This window comes from Anser anser, assembly GCF_964211835.1.
Source record: "Anser anser genome assembly, chromosome: 16".
In the NCBI taxonomy this organism is placed as follows: domain Eukaryota; kingdom Metazoa; phylum Chordata; class Aves; order Anseriformes; family Anatidae; genus Anser; species Anser anser.
The window spans coordinates 8770884-8789894 of record NC_139737.1 but is presented as its reverse complement, the minus strand read 5'-3'; the positions used below and the strand labels follow the sequence as shown (position 1 = coordinate 8789894).

Genomic DNA, 19011 nt, shown 5'->3' with positions numbered 1-19011 from the left:
CGTTCCCTTGTCATTCCTACACCCAGAAAGAAGCAGGCTTCACCACAACATCGAAGTGAACGCACAACCAGTACCTTCTGGCAATCTTCTTTAGTGGAGACGCTTTACACCCGAAAAGGGCAAAATCCTGCAGCCCCGTTTTAATCGAGATTTACAGAGGAGGTCTGCTTTTTACAGTTCACTATTTGAGGAAAAACAGGTAAAATTTCAGGTTGTGAAGTTCTTCTTTAACTTGACAGTGTAGCATGCAACTGTACGTGGATTTGATTTCCTCGGGACTACAGCACACAAAGGTCATCGCAGTAACAGAGCACCTTCAGATAGTACATGTCTAGAAAGTCGTTCCTGCGGTTCCTTATTATCACATAACATTACCAACTGCCAAGTCTATGCAAGTCTGTCTGAGGTTTCAACTAAAAATAAAGGTTCTCCTTGGCACAGCAGCAGCAGCAAGATAAAGACAATTGCCTTTCACCACCAGTTTACATACTGTTAGCTACGTGTGATCTGTAGGAAGATACTTCCAACAAATCCAAAATTCCATAAGGGATCAAAGTTCTAAACATAAATACAATTAAAGCCTTCTAATATTAATGCACACGTTTTATTATATTAAAATCAGGCAATGGTCTGATACAATAAAAAGGCTGCTTATGGAATACTGTTAAACTTTAATTACAGAGGATGTTAAATCCTTACAACTAATATTTTCCTCAAAAGAGTTAATGGAAACATCAATTGTTCATTGACTTGATAGCTGCTGCTTTCAAATGTGTTTATTTTTCTTTTTTTTTTCTTTTTTTTCTTTTCTTTTTTTTTTTTTTTACACAAACACTAAATTTTTTCATAAAACTTCGGACACACTAGGTTGTTTGTATGTAAGCTTGCATCCACATTTCAGCAGTTAGTGGTCCAAAACAGTAAAACAGAAAAGGCAGTGATTTGCCAGGATGCAAAGCCAGTAAAGGTCCTTAATCTGCTGTACGCACCACTTCCCCAGCATCTTCACTGAGGGGTTTTCACCTCCAAGACTTAACAGAATCCTACTGAAGTCTACACTGACTTGATTTGTCTGTCAGATCTTTAAAAGGGCCAAACATAAGTGCCGTGTTTTAGTTAATTAACATTCTGGGGTCAATCCAAAGCACCAAAATACAACTATTCGAGTTGGAGTGTGTGTTTAGTCTGGACGTGCAGAGCTTCCCCATTAAAGTCTGGCAGCAGAAGATTTGGGCAATCCTGGTAAATGACTGCTCTTTTCACCAAAAGCCTGTCTATTCACATCAGCCGTGGCCAGCTTGGCGGTGTGGCAGCAGTGCCAGAGGGGCAGGGAAAATCCCAGTTTGCAAGCAGAATAGATACTCTTGTTTCCCAGGCTGGTGAAGACTAAACTTGTTGCAAAACCAGAACAATAAGCAGGAGGGAACAGGTCAAGTTATTGCCCCAACGCTTACCCCTGCTGTCCAGGGGTGAGAAGAGTCACAAAGAGGGGCAAAAAGAAAGCAGCACCCCCACTAAAAAGAGGGGAAGAGGGAAGAGATTAAAAGAACCCTGAATCCCTCACCCAATGCCCACGTTACTGGTGAGGGGGACCAGGAAGAGAAATACAATCTATGCCTTGGCAAAAGGGAAGAAGGAAAGCTTGCCCCAGATTATCAGGGCATTTAAAAAAATACAAAAACAAAAATGACCACAGTCACATTCAGCCTTTACTAGAGATAGCACAAAGGGAGGGATGACTGAGGTTAGCACACATCCCCGTTAGTAGTCCGTATAGCCCAGTGTAGAACTGGAAGCAAAAACCTTTGTGTCTACTCTAATAAACAGCCCTGAGCTTCGACTCTATTGCAAAAGACAGAAAAAGAAAAAAAAAAAAGAAAAAAAAGAAAAAACAACCCAGGCCAGACACACAGCAAGGTGATTGTGGGATGTATGCTTTCACAGTTAAGTTAGATGTGCCACACTGGTCTTGACAGTAATAAATTTAAATAGACTTTTCCTGATACCAGAAGTTCAGCTATGTGGACAGTGGTTACACGACAGGATTATTTGTTATAGCACAACTTATATTTCAAATGAAAAAATTAGTATCATTTACAGTATCTCAAGAAAAACCTCCTTTGAATGGGAACTTCCTTTCCAGTATTTTGAGGTCTACAAGATGCATCTAGAAAATTTACTACTGTGGAAAATGAAGACAGCTTAAATTGAATAAAGGGGGCATGATTTTTTTTTTTTTAATTAATTGCTGTAACATTGTCCTTCAGGTGGCTGAGGAAGTTTCATATTTTCTTTAGACATCATTAGACGCCGAAGCTCTTGCAGAACAACTTTGATACTATAAGAATTCTGCCATTTTGCTAGGACTGATATGGCTCTGGGGTCCACCTAAAATAGACAAAAACACCATTCCCGTCAGAATCAATAATTTTGATACACTTAACTCCCCCACGCACCCTCCACTTAAAGATCCTTTAAGAAGTCTGTGAGAGAAACCAAAGAAAGCAAAAGCAAGCATTTTTTTTCTGAAAGAGTAATAAATCCACACAGGACAAAACTATTTGCGAGTTGCAAATGGACAGGGAAATTCCACATTTTGAATCCAGAATATACTTGGCTTGTGTACTTCCCTCCTACCCCCCCTTTCCTTCTACTCAAAGAAAATGGTACCAGCAAGTAACAAGTATTTAAGCAAGTTGCAAGTGTAAAGCATTAATTTGAAGCTGCACATGAAAACCATGTAAAATGAATAAAAACCAAAAAACTTACCACTCCATTAGAACTATTTACTCCATTCATATTAATTTTTGTTACAAATCTTACAAATGGAGGTGCTTCTGGATACTTAGGCCCACATTCTATTTTAAGGCTGTATATTCTGTTTTCATAAATTGTCTGAGGGGAAAAGAAAGGGGGGGAACAGTTACATCAGGCAGTTCAACAATCATTTGGTTAAAGCAGTGGTTATTTCAGGGACACAAACCGCCAAACAGAAGGGCAGCCACTTACACACTGTGCAGGCTACCTCTGTTTTGGGTTCATTTTTACAATATTCAGAGTATTAAATGTTGCTCTTCAGGAATTAGCTTAGACAGCTATCTACAGTTGGCCTGTCCTAGAACTACACTTAAAAGTGTTCTTTGGTCATAACCCAATGCGACAGTTCTCAGAAAGGGAATGCTCCAAGATTCACTAAGTTTCAAAGGACAGCCTGATCCCAAGCAGCAGCAGCACTTTGTCTCCACAGCAGGAGCAGTTAAATACTTTAACAGCTACTAAAAGGAGTCCTGATTTTTTAACTAGCTAATAGATGTGTGTAGAAAAGAGACAAATGTAACAAGGGTACACTGATTCTTCAATATTTAAAAGTAATTAAAAGAAACAACAACAGTTATTCTGCAGTCTGGGAACACAGGATATTTCTGATGTGCCGGTATGGTGCAGCCTGGCACCGAGCTCCAGCTGAGCCAGGCAAAGCAGGGAACAGAAGCTTTTAACAGGAACAGGATCATCACGGGGAAGTTTAGGCAGGCAAGCTGTCCAGATCTAGAGTTTCTTACACATTTCCTCCATCTTCAACATTGCAGTGAACACTAAACTCACAAGGCACTGACCAAGAGCAAAAATTCCAGGCTACCACGTGAGCGCAGAAGCCCAGAACCAGGTACCGGTTCCCGCCTCACCTGCTGCAGCACAGCATCATGCCTCCACTGGGGTCTTGAAAACAGCTGCCCGGCACACAAAATCTTCTCCTTGATACAGAATTCAGTGCGATCCTTTTCAAGGACTTGTTATGCCCAACTTAATATTTCTCTTGATACTAATGAGCGTTTTGATGCAAGCCGTTACCAAAAACCCCCACCAGCATCTGACTTCCTGATTCAGCTGCTCCACATCCGTGGAAATCAAGTGGCCTAACCCAGCCTGCAGCCACCCACCGCGGCAGCAGCACCCCTTCAGAGCGGCCCCTCCAGCGCCTTGGCCAGCCAGGCTTTCATATGCCTGGCCAGGATGGTGGCAAACCAAATGCTGTCACAAAGTCTGGGGGGAAAAAAGTCACCTGCCAGCTCAGCTTGGACTTCCTCTGTCTCCCAGTGGAGCCCCTGATTGTGCTTTGTGCGCAGAGTTAACAGCACAGAGGTTCGGGGAGTGCTTTAGGGTCTTTGCAAACGGCCACGTCACATTAAGACTAGTGAATGAAAATCCTTGACCATGCACATGTCTATAGCCAATATAAAATAGGCACAGACAAAGCTGAAGTTTTGACAGTGCCACTGTTTTTAAATAGCTCGTACAAACAAGATGAATCACTGGCTGCGAAACCATCCGCAGTCTGGGAAGGAGACGCATGCTTCCATGTATGGTAGCAGGGACACTCCGAGCAGCAGCACGCATCCAGCTCTGCACTACAGCTCGCTTTTCCCTCCAGGATGCCCAACATCAGACTCTTCCACCTGCTGCAAGTGTGATTTTTTCTACCCAGAGGAAACCAGGAGTTTTGATTTCTTTTTCCAGAGCCAGTATTGCCCACATCCTATTAAGAAAAAATGGTACTAATAGAACTGCGTGTGAACAGTTCTAAAACCAGAAGAAGCTCCTAGAAAACAAGAATGTCTGAAAGTTCCCAGAATTTCTCTCAATACAGCCTGCGGCTTTTGAGCAATTAGCTGAATTCTAGAAGTCCAGACACTTTTGGGGAAAAAAAAGTATTTATAAATGTGTCAGAAAGATAAAGGAGGCACAGCTGAATAATCTTCTGTGATAGTCCTCTGGCCTTGGCTGGGAGTATGACATGAACTACAGATTTCTGTCACTGCTGACAAGTCAACATCTGCTTATTTGCTCATTTCTGTTCCTATTTAAATTTCTAAATTAGATTTCAAGGTTGCTTAAATTTTGCTTAACGTGTATGAACACAGTGCCTGTTCTTTACAATCCTAATGTAAGCTCATTAAAGCTCTCGTAATGTTCTAAAATCAAATGCCATTCTGGGAAAAAATTTGGGCATATCACAACCAAATGAAATGATCACAACTGGGGAGATGTTAACAATAGCAGACAAAAAGCAAAGAACACTTCTGAATGCGGTACAAAATACTGCACACATAATGCTGTTATAATATTAATTTTTGCACAAGCTCATCTTGAGTCAGAAAAGGCAACTGATAGAGTGGAAGCACATCGGGCAGCAGAGTGATTAAAGGCGTGTAAACATTTCCATATTGATAACACTGGAATTTTTGAGAAGCGAATGTGAGGCCAGATACAAAGGACAACATACACTACTGCAGGAAGGAGAAATAGCTACTTGCACTTCATGGCAAGGATAATAAGGAAACAGAACAGGGATACACAGTAAAACTGGAGACGAGGGACGTTCGGTTTTTAGAATACATGCATACGTATGATTTAGCCCTAACGTTCACTGCCATGGAGTAGAGACCCACAGTTTAGTAAGGGTTTGGCATTGGGCGTGGGGTGGAGAGAATATGCAGCGATGCTATCACAAAGACCATGGTAGCATTATGAGACACTACTTTGGGAGAGACCATTCAGAAAAGTAACTGAATTCATTAAAATTCAAGTTTCCTGAGTTAGCTGAAACTGTAAAAGAGCAAGTCAGTACTGCTGCAGTGAAAACAAACTCCGTAAATTCAACAAGGAACAGCAGAAAGACTAGCAGTACTGAACAAAACATCCAGGTTTTACCTACAGTAGCTCCATATGTAATCTCACTAGCCGAAGGATTTTAAACCTTGCTGTATTCAAGAGTACAGGCTACTAGAATCCTGGAATCTCAAAAGTTATGTCTTAATGAATCTGTAAATATAAAGCAGACATGTAACAGAACTAACCAGAGAAAGGTACTAAAAATATTCCAGATCATAAGCAGAAAGACATACAGATACATAAACCCATTATTATATGCAAGCCGATCCTTCAACGTAAGTCACTTGCTGAAGCATTTTGTCACTTTATTTGTGTTTCACTTGTTTTCTACTTCAGTGGTTAGATTAAGGGAAGGAAAAGGGTACGAAAAAAAGAAGTAACACTAGTATTTTAAGTGGATGCTTACTCTTGGAGGTCCAATAATCATTCCTGTCCATCTTGTGAGTGTCATATCTTCATCGTCTTCAAGGCCCCAGCTAACTGTTCCATCACCTACTCCTTTTTGACCTTCTTCAAGTTCTTCCAACAGACGAAAATTACGCGGAACTTTTACTCCTAAAAATAATCACAGAAGTATTTTGAGTAAAACACATAAAATTGCCACTGTTTTTGAATGGTAATACTTCAACAGTCTGAAGAAGATATCCCCGTATTTAGCTTGGATTTTTCAAGCAGTACCAAATATGCTAGGAGCATGATATGCCAGATATTAGAGCAGGCAGTAAAATGGAAGGAAATGTCTCTAACCATTCAGAGATACAAACAGTTCTATGGAGCTCTAATTAGCACTTGTCTATAAGATCTATAGTACAAGAATTTGCAAGACTCTATAAAATGCGTGATGTCAAGCCTCCCATGGTGTCGTCTCTCAGAGCTTTTAAAAACACCACTCAAACCAAATGAAACTCTTTCATAACATTAGTAGGTTAATGTGAAGTTAATTTAAGTGGGCTCTGTCGGTAGCAATATTGTCCTTTGTGCTTATGGCCTCTATCACCAAAGAATTTCAGCACTTAATTGCTAGCACATTTATCTCCAAAACACACAGCAAAATAATGGAAATTTTTTTTATCCCCATTACATTAATGGGAAACAACGGCACAGAGAGCTTAAGTGAGATACCCAAGGTCACACACTACGGCTGTGCTGAAGGAGCTCAGGCCACATGGCACTCCATTATTCATTCTTCTTCCAGATGTCCATACCTCAGCCACCACAAAACATGCGCGTGCTCTAGGCCACCACTTCTCCTTCAAAGTACCTGTGCAAAGCACGCTTCTTCACAAAAGAAACAAAATTATTGCCAGGATATTTTTAATGCAGTTATTTTCACCTGACATACAAAAAGAAAAAGGTTGAATTTGGGGTTTGGATTTCTTTTTCCCTCAATAGTCCAAGATTAACTATTCACCAGCACGCGGTAGCAGAAAATCATAATGAATCCCCTTATTTATCGTTGCTGATTTAGTACAGCAGAAGAATGGGTAATTAGCCCTGAAGCACACGAAGTGAACCCCGTGGACTCCTCCGTAAGAAGTCAGCTCTTCCAGCATCCACGGCATACCGCAAGCGTAACAGGACATGAGGCAGAGACCAAGCAAGAGCTTTGAAAGTCATCTCTGGAGCTGACTGAAAGCATGGAAAATAGAGGATGTAAGGCTTTGTGAAATGTAGCAGTGCTTCAAGTCTAGAAGACACTTCTCTGGTGTCTTTGCAATCCCCTTTAAGGTTGACCCGAATGACCTAAAGAAACTAAATGTCGACGTTGATTTTGCTGCGTGATCAGAGTTGCCAACATTACATTCACTACAAAGCAAGCACAAAAGAAATTTAAAAAGTAAATTACTGATGGAATTAGTTTGTTGGCCAGTTTGATACCACATCTGAAATACTCATGTTCCAGAATATGCTGGGAGAAAACAATGCAATTACACAGCTGTAGCGAGGGTATGGGGAGGAACCCAGGCCCAGACGAGAGGCATCAGATGGCCCCACCAGACCTGCACCAGCTGCACCACACCAAACGAATTAGGGGCAGCTGAGCACAATCCCAACACCAAATCCACATCTTTAACTACCGGTGAGGCTGCGCTGTTTCCATGGCTGCTGAGTAACGCAAGTCTTTGGCTGGGAAAGGAAATGAGTCAGCTGGGGCTGGTGAAGCCATCACCACCAGGTGAACCCGGCCCCAGCCCCGAGCAGGAACAGGACCTCCTGGAGACCACGGGCACGACAACTCCAGCACCCACCCCTCAAGTCTTCAGCTTATCGTGGATTTGGCACACCTTGGGCACAGACAGGCGCAAGTACCCGAATTACACCAGACTAGCCAGCCCGCTTTGACCACGTTCCCCACGGTGCGGTGAAGGGAAGCAGAGAAGAGTGCAGCCTGACTGCAGCGCGGAGGCCGAGCGAAGCAGACGCGGCGCGTGCTGGAGTCAGCCCGGTGCTGAAGGTGCCGGTTACACACGGCACGGGTTTCGCAGCGCTTCCTGCAGCTGCTGCCCGCGGTGACTCAGGGCCCCGCCACGGGCCAAGCGGCTGCCCGGGCGGCCCTGCCTGCTGGCACGCTGTGAATGGAGCCGCCAGCGCAGACAGCCGGTGGGGACGGCCCAACGTCCTTCTGGAGGGAGGAACCCCACCCTCGCCCGTCACAGAAACGCTCAGACAATGCAGGTTGCACCACAAAGGAAGCCGTGGGTGCTATTATTAGAAACCCAGGGCGAAACTCCCCGCTTACAGAAGCAGTCAGCTGGAGCGAGCAGGAGAGCTGCCTTGAATTTGTGGGGTTACCAAAAAAACCCTCTTCTGGACCACAACATCACGATGCTCAACAAGTGTGATCCGAGTCTCTCTACACTTTGGAGCTCGGTAACACCAAGGTAACTTACTGAGATTTCTTAGACCAAGAAAATAGCCCAGGAGGGCTCAACACCACGGTGGAAGCACTGCCTGCCTTACAGAAAGCACACAGGGCACACACTGAAGAAGAAAACCAGAAATATCAACTACCTACCCCACCTCTGAGCATCATGTTCACTGCATAAGGCAGGAATCCTGAGCAAAGAAAATGATGTGACGTGTAATTAAAAATTACACCGTCATGTACACGTTCAGTGAGGCCGCAACCGGACCAAAAGGCAGCCTGAATTCTGACACTTGCTAACCAGAGCTAGGCTTGGGTTGGCAAAGTTATGGGAGGAGAAGGCAACTTGGTTTCAGAGCTCTCCCAAGGCACGGCTGCTCTGATTCAGCATGAATCAGACTCAGCGTGAATCAGAGCCCTAAAACACTCACACAGGAATTTCAAGGTCTCTGATAGCTCAGAAGCCTGCAGAGAGCTAGTCCCATCGTACTCTGGCTGTCATCGCACGGCAGTCGTTAAGGTAAGCCTTTGGTAATTCCACAGCACCTGCCTACCTGTGAGCACTGCAGGACCACTCGCGGCAAAGAGAGGTGGGAAAAGCGAAGAACGTGTATCTGTAACTTTATGCTCCTCGCAGAAAAAAAAAATCACAGGAGACAGTTGGTCACTTCATAGCACGTCACGCCGTGCGACAGCACTCTTGCTTTCTCAAGAAGTTTTATGTCCGTGCCCAAGCAGCGAGGCGTGAGTGGAAGAGCAGCACCTCAGCACCACGCACGGCCCGTCCACGGGCACAGAGCTGTAGGTCAGCTCCCTCCTCAACACGTTCCCGGGAGACTCGACAGGGAGAAAAACAGACTCGTACATACATAACAGATTACGACCATATGATCACAAATGCTTTAAGTCATTTCTAACTAACCTGCGCCCACGCCAGGCAGAGGAACAGGCCAGATGCCCGCCCCGGTCAGCCTGGCAGGCTGCACGAAGCCGCCAGGCCAAGCCAGGCTCCCCACGCGCACGGGTCAGCCACCACGTCCCGCTGGGGCCTCAACGGCCGAAGCCAAGCAAAATTTATCATTTGTGGCTGCGTGCAAACATATCATCATCATGTCTGCTGTCCACCAGAATTCCTAGAAAGGGATCTGATCTGCTCCATGCACCCACACCACTTGCCAAACTACGCCCGTGGCTATCCCAGGGCAGTCCCCACGACAGATGCCCTGCGCCAGCCGAGCCGAGCAGCGCGTCGTGTCCCGGCCCCTCGCAGCGACCTCTGCAGCACAGCTCTGGAGACCTCCAAGGCACTACCCAAACCAACCTGCTTGTCTGACGGTCATTCCTTTAACACGAGAAAACCTAAGTAAAGTAAGAGGTGATTAAAAAGTAATCAGGTTGTCAAAAATACTTCCGCTTACGGATTTAATTTAGCCTTTGCTGCGGCTTGGGAAGGCTCTCAGAGGGTGACTTCATCTACAATACAAGCACACAGCTAGCCTGACCTCACAGAACTATACAGAAACACAACTGAAGAAACATTTCAGAGCAAAAGGGGATACTTACTTTCCATCACAAGAGCAAACCTAGGAAAGCTCAGTTATAAGGGTACTGCCCAGGTAAGGTCTCCAACTACCCAGGTTTGTCCAGGCTCTGCAGATAAAGTTCTCCTTTCAGTAAATTTGCAGACACGAAGCCTCACCTGGACACTAATTCACCGGTTACAAGAGGTTCATCAAATATTACTATGGAGAACTAGAGAATAAAACCCAATCACGGGCCAAGCGTTCTGGAAGGTCAAGACGTGAATTTACAGAATTTGACGTTGCAGTTCAGGAGCTGCTAGGCTGCAGGTGGCATCCTCTTCAGCCTCAGACAGACTTGGAGCCTTTTATTTTCCTTTTCAAAGATTCCACCAAACACCAGCCCCGCTGCAGGGAGCAGAACTGATGAGCATTCCTTAGCCAGGCACCTCACTGAAGGGAATGAGACACGGACTCCTGATGGCTCTTGAACAGAAGACCTTTATTGCCATTTTTCACCACTACATATACTTTCCCCGAACCCCCCGCGCTGTCCACACGCCCGAATCTGTCACACAACTGGTTAGAGACCCTCAGACACGCGCCTCGAGCCAGCCAGCAACTGGCCACTGCCCAAAGCTCATCTTTAACACTGCAGCCAAGTTATTTATCTCGACCTTGCTCAAGTTTTTGTTTCTATCGCTTATTTCCTCATTATCTCTAATTCAGGGACGTGTGAAACGGCGCAAAGCCACCTGCGAATTCCTTCCCCACATCTCACCACTGGGCTGCTTCCTAAGCAAGGAGCTGCGAGGCTGCCAGACAGCAAGCTGACACGGGGCGAGAGGAGTGTGACTGCGCCTGCTGGCATCTCCTTACGTGATGTTCCGCACTAGGGAAAACAGAGTTATTCCTGCAACACACTTAAATGACAGCTTGGGCTTTAAGGACCTTAAAGCACTCTCAGACTCATTTTGTATCACAGCACCAACAAAGATCCGCAGATCCACAGCTTAATCTGTCTTGCGATAGTTTTAAAAATGATCCTACCAGTCTGAGATTTTCTGTCTTATATTTACCCACACTCTTGTGAGACACAAAGCATGTTTTCAACAAGTTAAAAACAACGTTTACTGACTATAATAATCTTTTAATTTTCCCCGGCTATATAGTGGAAGCAATCCCAAAATGAGGCCAATTTTAACTCTGCTTGCTGTACTAGTTCCTGATTTACACTAATTCAAGAGAACCAAAGTCCATTAACTTTAAACACCTCCGTTGGTAAATGTGTTAAAGCCCCTTCTGTTGCTTACTTCGCTATTCTGCCTTTAACACACCTTTTCCAAGATATTTCTCATCTCTCTTCATTTCATCTTCTCATCTCATTTCTCATCTCTCATTTCTCATCTCCCTGCAGAGACTGCCACTATCTAGAAATCTGCTAGCTTATCCTTACAGCACTGCGATTGTAAAAAATAAATAAAGCATTCCTTGTCAAAATGGTACATAAAGCTTTCGAAGTGATGTAATATTTAAAACAATAAAAGGCTTTCAGGAACCGTCACAAAAACTTTCAGGAGACGGGAACTTTAGATTTCCTGCATCTTCTTTACAGTCACTGTTTCCACTCTGATAATGCAGACAGGCCCTGAGATGTTTTGCAGATTCACAATAACTTCTGGAGCACTTGGAGCAATTTAGTGTTCTCTGCCGAGTGTAAGCTAGAGCGCCGCGCCTGTCTTTCAGTGCTTTAAGCACATTACTTGTAAAGAGATGACTTTAAAATGCCTGAGGCAGACTGGCATTATCGCTGAGGTCTGAAGCCAAATAAAGCTTTCCAGCAGCAGGGGAGTTAGAGTCAGATGTGCTCGGTCACTTGTATCAGCTGAAAAGCACAACGCTACCAGCTCAGCTGAAATTTACTCTGGAGAAGTCATCCCGAACTCGTGTCCTGGACAAAATCCGCACACTAAATCCCACCAGGAAAAAGCACCACTTCCTCTTTACGTTGTGAAAAGAAACCATTGTCAGTGCCCACGAGCCGAGCGCTCCCCTCCCAGCTGCGTCTTCTACCCACAAAGCATCGAATTCATACCAACCGCCAAAAGCAGAGCGCGCAAGGAGACTCCCGGATTTTAAGATGGGCTTTGAAAAGCAAGACGCTGCGCTGACAGACTGAGGCGACGTTACCTGTGCCACAGAGGATGCTAGCTACGGAGCATCCCAGCAGTTTAACACCCAAAACGGTACAAGCTACGGGGGGCCAGGCAAGGCGCACCCCATCCCGCACCTCGCCCCCGGGCTTCAGGGGGAGTGCCCAAACCCCTCAGCAGGTGGGAACAAAGTCATTTCGTCTGGATGCGTGGCTGTTAAAAGCACCCTGACAACCTGAAAATCCAAACCTTAACACACCTCACAACATCTGTCAGTGGTCCACCCTCTACGATCCTAACCCGTGTACACGTTTAATATCCCAATGAATCATTGTAAGTTCTCCACCAGAACGTCACTCTTCAAATACATTACATAGTTAAATCTCTTCATCTGTAATGATATAGATTATCTTCTGGTATGATTTTGGAACTATTTGCCTTTTTCCCTACTCCATCCTTGCAGCATTATAAGACACAAAGAGGCTCCGCAATCAACTTTTTCAGCACCTGCTACTTCGCGTGCTCCTATATTCCATCTCATTTAAGAATGCATAATTTATCTCTCCAGCTTCTCTTCAGTTTCTTTTTCCTACCCTCAGGTATTTTACATACAGCCTGAGAAAGCACTTGGTGGCTGGCAATATTTATTTTGAGATAACAATGAATACTGTGTGCCGTACACTCAAAAGGAGACATCACGACCCGTTTACAAAGGCAGGGTACTCCTTCCATATCCTTCCACAAGCAGGTTCTTCTGCACTGCAGTGGCTGGTTTGCTTTTCACAAGGGTATCTGAGTTTACAGTGACATTACGGGTCCTCCAGCAATTACAAATACATGTTTTTAATACGCTGTACTAAAACCAGTCTGTGCTTTCCTCTCCGTTAGCCATATTAAACCACACACATTGTCACCATCATGCCCATTCCCCTAATGACTTGTCCTTCTGAGGCTCTCTACAATCCTCTGACTTTGAATAACTTAAACCTGGGCAAATCATTTCTCTGCTCTGTTCCTGCAGGCTGTTGGTAAACGCAGCGTCTGCCACCGCCCTGCAACAGACCCCCTAAACAAACCTACAGGAGAACAGCAGGTTAAATCAGGGCATTAACTTTTCCCGTGATGAAAGTTGGAAAAACAGGATGCCACAGGCCAACGTGGCCAGTTTTTGACCCGCTGTAATTACTCTGCCTTTCCACCACGGCTGGGGCACAGCAACGCAGGACAGCGAAGCGGGAGCGGGCCCCACGAGCCCAGCGGGGGCACGGAGCGCCCGCTGAGCCCCGGGGCCCCGAGGAAGCCCTGGCACCGCAGCCAGCTGGGTGTCCTACCTGCCATCCCAGCCTGAAGGACGGGCAGGCGTCGCGGCTTGGGTGTCTGCAGCCTCCTAGGAAGAGCCTTATCGGGATGCTTAAAGGCAGCTCTTTGTTCATATACGAACTGGGAGGAAAGAAGAAAATCCATCATTGGCAACAGGGAATTCTCCTTTAGACAAAGGATACTAGTGGACCTGGTATCATAACATTTTTCCTTCTAAGTATTTCTGTGAGTTTCTTAAATACAAGGTTTGTGTAGTATTAGACAATACTTGTCTCATTTCCAGCATCAGCCCTGACTTTTTTTTTTTTAAAGTTATATGGACATTTGTTGCCATTTCTTCCTCTGAGTTAGTAGCTGCTTTCAAAGAATGAATAAATAATTTTCACATTCCACCTCTATTTAAGCTCCTTTACTGAACCACCACAAACTTAGGGTATCAAACTGTTGTGGTTTAACCCGGCCGGCAGCTAAGCACGACACAGCCGTTCACTCACCCTCCTCCCTCCCTCTCTGGGATGGGGGTGAGAAACGGGAAAGTAAAGCCGGTGAGTTGAGATAAAGACAGTTTATTAAGACAGACAAATAATAATGGTAATAGTACTACTAATAATAATGTTTACAAACAAGTGATGCACAATGCAAGTGCTCACCACCCGCTGACCGATGCCCAGCCTGTCCCCGAGCAGCTGGCCCCCCACCCCTATATATTGTTTAGCATGCCGTCAGATGGTACGGAATACCCCTTTGGCCAGTTTGGGTGAGCTGTCCTGGGTCTGTCCCCTCCCAGCTCCTGCTGCACCCCCAGCCTGCTCGCTGGCAGGACAGAGCGAGAAGCCGAAAAGTCCTTGGCTTGGTGTAAGCACTGCTCTGCAACAATTAAAACATCAGCATGTTATCGGCGCTCTTCTCATCCTAATCCAAAACCTAGCATCCTACCAGCTACTAGGAGGAAAATTAACTCTGTCCTAACTGGAACCAGGACACAAACACATTAAAGTGTTTTAAAAATAAATATGAATACATTGAGATGCCACGAAGCAAGTGTTAGCCAAACCTGTTTTACAAAGGCGCAAAGGTACTGAGCTGCTCGCCCAGAGCCCCACAGCGAATCAGTCAGTGGTGGAGAACAAAAAGGTGTCACTTCCTGGCTCCGTTCGTACGCGTTAGACAATGCCTTCAGCAGCGTCAGGAGGGAACCACACGAGCTGCACTGCAGTGCACCACCAGCACCAGTAACTGGACACTACATTGTTCTCTTTAGCAGAAAAGGACAATCTCCATCCTACCTCACTAGAGCAACAGCAAACAGCAGGCCGTCGCTGGAAGGGCAGCCCGTGGTTTACAGCTGGACGGAGCCCTAAGGCTTACATCAACGCATGTCACTGGTCTGTGTGCGAAGGCTCCTCAATACCAAACTTAGGGCTCGCTGCAGAAGTTCAGCATTACTGCGACATGTTTTTTTCAAGCCACACACTGTTTTTCAGTATTTTTTTTCTTCTTGGCAGCAGCAGTTAACCAAACAGGACCTCACGGGTAGCTGAAGTACAGTGCTTGCCTGATGCCCCCATTTTAGAGGCAACAGACTGAGGACTTACTCACATCTACCTGGCTCCGTCCTGCTTTCTGCTTCCAACGCCGAAGACACGAGGCAGCTTTCAGAAGTATGTGAAATAACAGGAAGCAATCCAAAAGACACAATGTGGCTAGCAGATGATGGTTAACTTAACTATGGCTTATCACAAAGGCAGTTTAGAGCAAAAGGGAAGCTGTGCAGCAGGACTGGCTTTGGTCTCCACCATCGCAGTCCAAGCCTCCTTCCCTCCACGACCACCCAGACCATTAATTCATGAGGCTGCACCGGCTTTAAAAGGAAAACACTTGCCTTGCTCTTCCAGCCAAACCCAAAACGAGAAGTCAGCAGCTTGAACGGATTATTGGGAAAGTACAGTAGCTGGAATAACGTGACATAAGGGGACGGGAAGGCTCCACCACATTTTCCGTGTATTTTAACCAAGCGTTCCCACACCTCGCAATCACGTACTGCCAGACGCAGATTCTTTTTATAAGCTTGATAGCTACGAATTGTCTGCATCTGAACGTTTAAGAGCTGGCAGCAGCCGTCGATAGAGGCCTATCCACCAGAAGAGCTCCAGCGCCGTTCCTGTCGCGCCCTGAGGCGCAGCCGCTCGCCGCCCTCCCAGCCCAGGCACACCGGGCGCTGCAGGGGCACCTCGCACCCGGCCCGGGCCCGCCGCAGGCCCCTAGGCAGAAGCGGAACCGGCCCGCCGACCCGCAAGGCGCCAGCGGGAAGGGAAGCCCCCGGGCTCCCGCGGCGCCGAGCCCCCGGTGCCCGCTGCCGGGCCCCTTCCCGCGGCCCGGGCAGGCGGGAGCAGCCTCCCCGCGGGAAGCCGCGGCCCGGCCCCCCGCGCCGCTCCCGCGGCCCCCCCCCGCAGGGCGCCCACCCCCGCGGCCCCCCGAGGGCACCGACGGCTCCGCGCCCGGGGAGGGGGGGGGGGGGGGCTGTCAGCGCCCGGCCTTCCCCCGACAGGGCCGGGGCGGGCCCCGCGCCGCCCCCGCGCCCCCGGGGGAGCCCCGCGAGGGATCGCGGCCGGGCTCCGCCGCCCCCCGGCCCCCGCCGGCCCCCCCCCGGCCCGCCCGCCGCCCCCGCCGCCCCCCGGCCCGGCGCCCGCCGCCCGCTCACCCGCCGCCGTGGTGGCCGCCATCTTGCGCCGCTGCCGCCGGAGCCCCGCCCCCTGCCCCGCGGCGGCGCGACGCGGGAAGGCGGCGGCGGCGCGGCGCGGGCGGGCGCGCTAAGGGCCGAGGGGAGGAGGAGGAGAGGTTTCTGTGGAGCGCGGAAGGGGGCTGCGAGGCTGCGTCGCGCGGGCGGGCGCGCGGGAGCTGCGCGGGTTTTGCGTCTAGCCGTGGGTGCACGGGGCGGCCTGCGCCTCGGGCACGGGGAGCACAGACCTCGGGCACCCCCCGTGTGCCCGACACCCGCCCGCTTTCGAGCTTTTAACGTCCAGTGGCAATTAATATGAATAATTGGTAAAATGGGTTCATTACGGCCAGAGCGCCAGCAGCATGCAGCGCTCCTGATGTGTTAAAAACGTTCACGCTGTGACAGTCTGAGCTTGTTTATTGCTCCCAAACACCCTCCTATGTTCTCAGCTAAGGAGAATATCAGAACAGGGTACGTCACGTCGCAGAGGACTTCAACGAGCTGCCCTTTGGTTGCTGCCCTACGACGCTCACAGCCGTGCAGTAACTCGCTGGCTGGCGGCACCGCAGGCTGAGCGCCTCCAGGGCAGCCTCCCTCCGGCACGGAGGACACGAAGTACAGCCACCTACTTCTCCCGGAGCTCCAGGCGGCTGCTGCTGTCCAGCGTGTGGCAATGGAACAGTTTCAGGCAGATACGAATGGGGAAAAGCTGTAGCCAGTAGGACAAAGAACATCATCAGACCTGCGGTGCTGTGCTTTACCTACGGTGCACCTTCCCGTGCCTCCCTACAGCTAATACAGCAATAGGGGGAAAAAAAGTGAAAGGAAATGAATTCTGCTTCGTCTTCAATGCATATTCCAAAAATATCGCCCCTAGACATTATATGGAAATTTTGCAGAAATCATTATGAAGGTAAATGTTTCGGTGACGCATTGCTCTCTGATTCGAGCCCTTCACCCCGTTAAGTCAACTCCAAAGCACGCCGCTCTTAGCAGCAAACGGGGCCGAGGTACTGCTGCTGTCAATTTTTCTTTGAAACTACTTGAAAAATAGCAGTGTTGGTGTCGCTGGTTGGATTTATTTCATTTAATTCTCCTGCTGCAGCATAGACAAGGCTGAGCGTGGTGAGAGAGGAAGAAAGCAGCGAGAAGCTAGGTGGCATGAGAGCTCAGCGAACCTGGCCAGGAGGTGGGGAGCTGGCGCAGAGGAGCTGAAGCCTTCGGTGAGGCAGCTGCTGAGCACCACGACACCAGTGCTGGGGCTCGGGCAGCCACTTCTCTTGCCCCAGCAGGACTGTGAGGTTTTGGGGTGCAAGGCGGGTGGTGATGCAGCCTCCTCCCCCCAAGAGCTCCCCTTCCCCTCTCCGGGCTGGCTGCTAGCCGAGTTCCAGGAGGACGACACGCATACATACATACAGGCACCACACGTCAGCCCAAACCTCCCGCTTTGGCCCTGCTCTGCACAGGGACCAAAGGCAGCATTTGGCGAGCCTGCAGCCGGTGGCCCTGCTCGTGCAAATGGCTGTGGGCCGAAGCAGGCCTTGGGCTTTTATTTTTTTTATAGTTTAGGAACAAAGACATGCTAGAAAGACGTGCTTCTGACAGCACACTTGTGGTCTCTAGGCTGGCTTAGAGTCCCAGTTCCTCGTCTGGTGTGACTGCTCCGGGTTTATTCCAGCGACCGCTGTGGCGAAGAAGGGGCCCCTCGTCCGTCAGCGGTGTTCCACGAGAGGCTGCACACCAGCAGGGAGAACCCAGTAAGGGATCCAGCAGCAAAATGAAACTTTATTGCAGAAGTCGAGAGACATCAGCAGGCTGAGCAGTTTGAAAGGCATCCGCGTGCAGTGTGAAGCAGCACTCGCTGCTGGTTAAGGCAGAGCGGCCGGGCCCGGCACTGCGCGGTGATGTTCACCAGGTAACCTCGCTGCAATGCTGCCCCTGCAGACGAGGCCCAAAACAGCGGTGGGATCACCCTGCAGCAGGGCCCACAGATCTGAAAAGCCACAGCTGCTCCTGCTCGGCCCTTACGCTGCCATGAGCAGCCAGCATGTTAGAGGTGACTGCGGGGCTGGCAGTGGGCAGCACGTTCGGCCTCCTCCCGGAGCTGCGGGGAGCCAGAGGCTGACCAGGAGGCTGACCGTGCCCGGCTGCAGGCGTGGCAGAGACTGAGATCAAACACCCTCTGAAAGCGATGAGTCCAACCGAAACGCAGGCCGTCTCTGGAGTTTAAAAGGTGTGGCTTATTCTGCTTTAGCTCTAATCTGTTCCTAATCAACTTAAGACAAATTCATCTTAAGCCAGATTTACATCTGCTGAGAAGGATCCACGTAGCCCTTTGCTCCAGCACTGCCCTACTGATTTTACAGAAGCATCCACTACTTTAAATAGGTGGAAGTTTGTGGAAACAAACTGGTTACCAAAAAATAAGCCAACACAGAGGTGTTCATTAATCCTCCCCTTAGGAGCAGAAAGCTCTAGGATTCACCTCCACTCACGGCAGAGGGAAAGCTCAAGGGTTACAAAACCAGGACGTGCTCACAGGGTGCGTGCCTTGCCCCAGCCTGACAAACAGCGGCATTAACACAGACCCAGGGAGACACTTTGAGCTGCCACGGGGTCGAGTGCCGCATTAAAGTGTGACAGTGTCACCCAGAGCACGTAAAACAGCATCCAGAGATTAACTGCTGCCCCAGTTTCTTACAATTGAACAAGATTAGCAGGTAGATAGGCACAGCAGCCACCAGTATGAGCAGCTCAGATTTG

At 48.3% G+C, this 19011-nt stretch overlaps 1 protein-coding gene across 2 annotated transcripts; it reads right to left on the bottom strand.

The window, feature by feature from the left end:
* Positions 1-588: 588 nt before the first annotated feature.
* LOC310882531 (ubiquitin-conjugating enzyme E2 variant 1) lies at positions 589-16382 on the bottom strand. Of its 2 annotated transcripts, XM_083801434.1 has the most exons (5): positions 16231-16309; positions 13541-13649; positions 6077-6225; positions 2770-2895; positions 589-2388 (listed from the first exon to the last, which is right to left on the bottom strand). In XM_083801434.1, the coding sequence occupies exons 2-5, from the start codon at positions 13545-13547 to the stop codon at positions 2242-2244; spliced, it is 429 nt and encodes a 142-aa protein (XP_083657560.1). In that variant the 5' UTR covers positions 13548-13649; positions 16231-16309; the 3' UTR covers positions 589-2241. The 2 variants fall into 2 exon arrangements, with proteins under 2 accessions (XP_083657560.1, XP_083657559.1); XM_083801433.1 differs by lacking the exon at positions 13541-13649 and having other exon boundaries at positions 16231-16382.
* Positions 16383-19011: the final 2629 nt, after the last annotated feature.

Excerpts from the sequence above, each read along its gene's own strand:
- LOC310882531 (XM_083801433.1), bottom strand. The coding sequence starts at position 16,252 with ATGGCGGCCACCACGGCGGCGG. Across the intron at positions 6,226-16,230 it reads GGCGGCCACCACGGCGGCGG|GAGTAAAAGTTCCGCGTAAT; the intron begins GTGAGCGGGCGG and ends GATTATTTTTAG. Across the intron at positions 2,896-6,076 it reads TGATTATTGGACCTCCAAGA|ACAATTTATGAAAACAGAAT; the intron begins GTAAGCATCCAC and ends TTTTCCCCTCAG.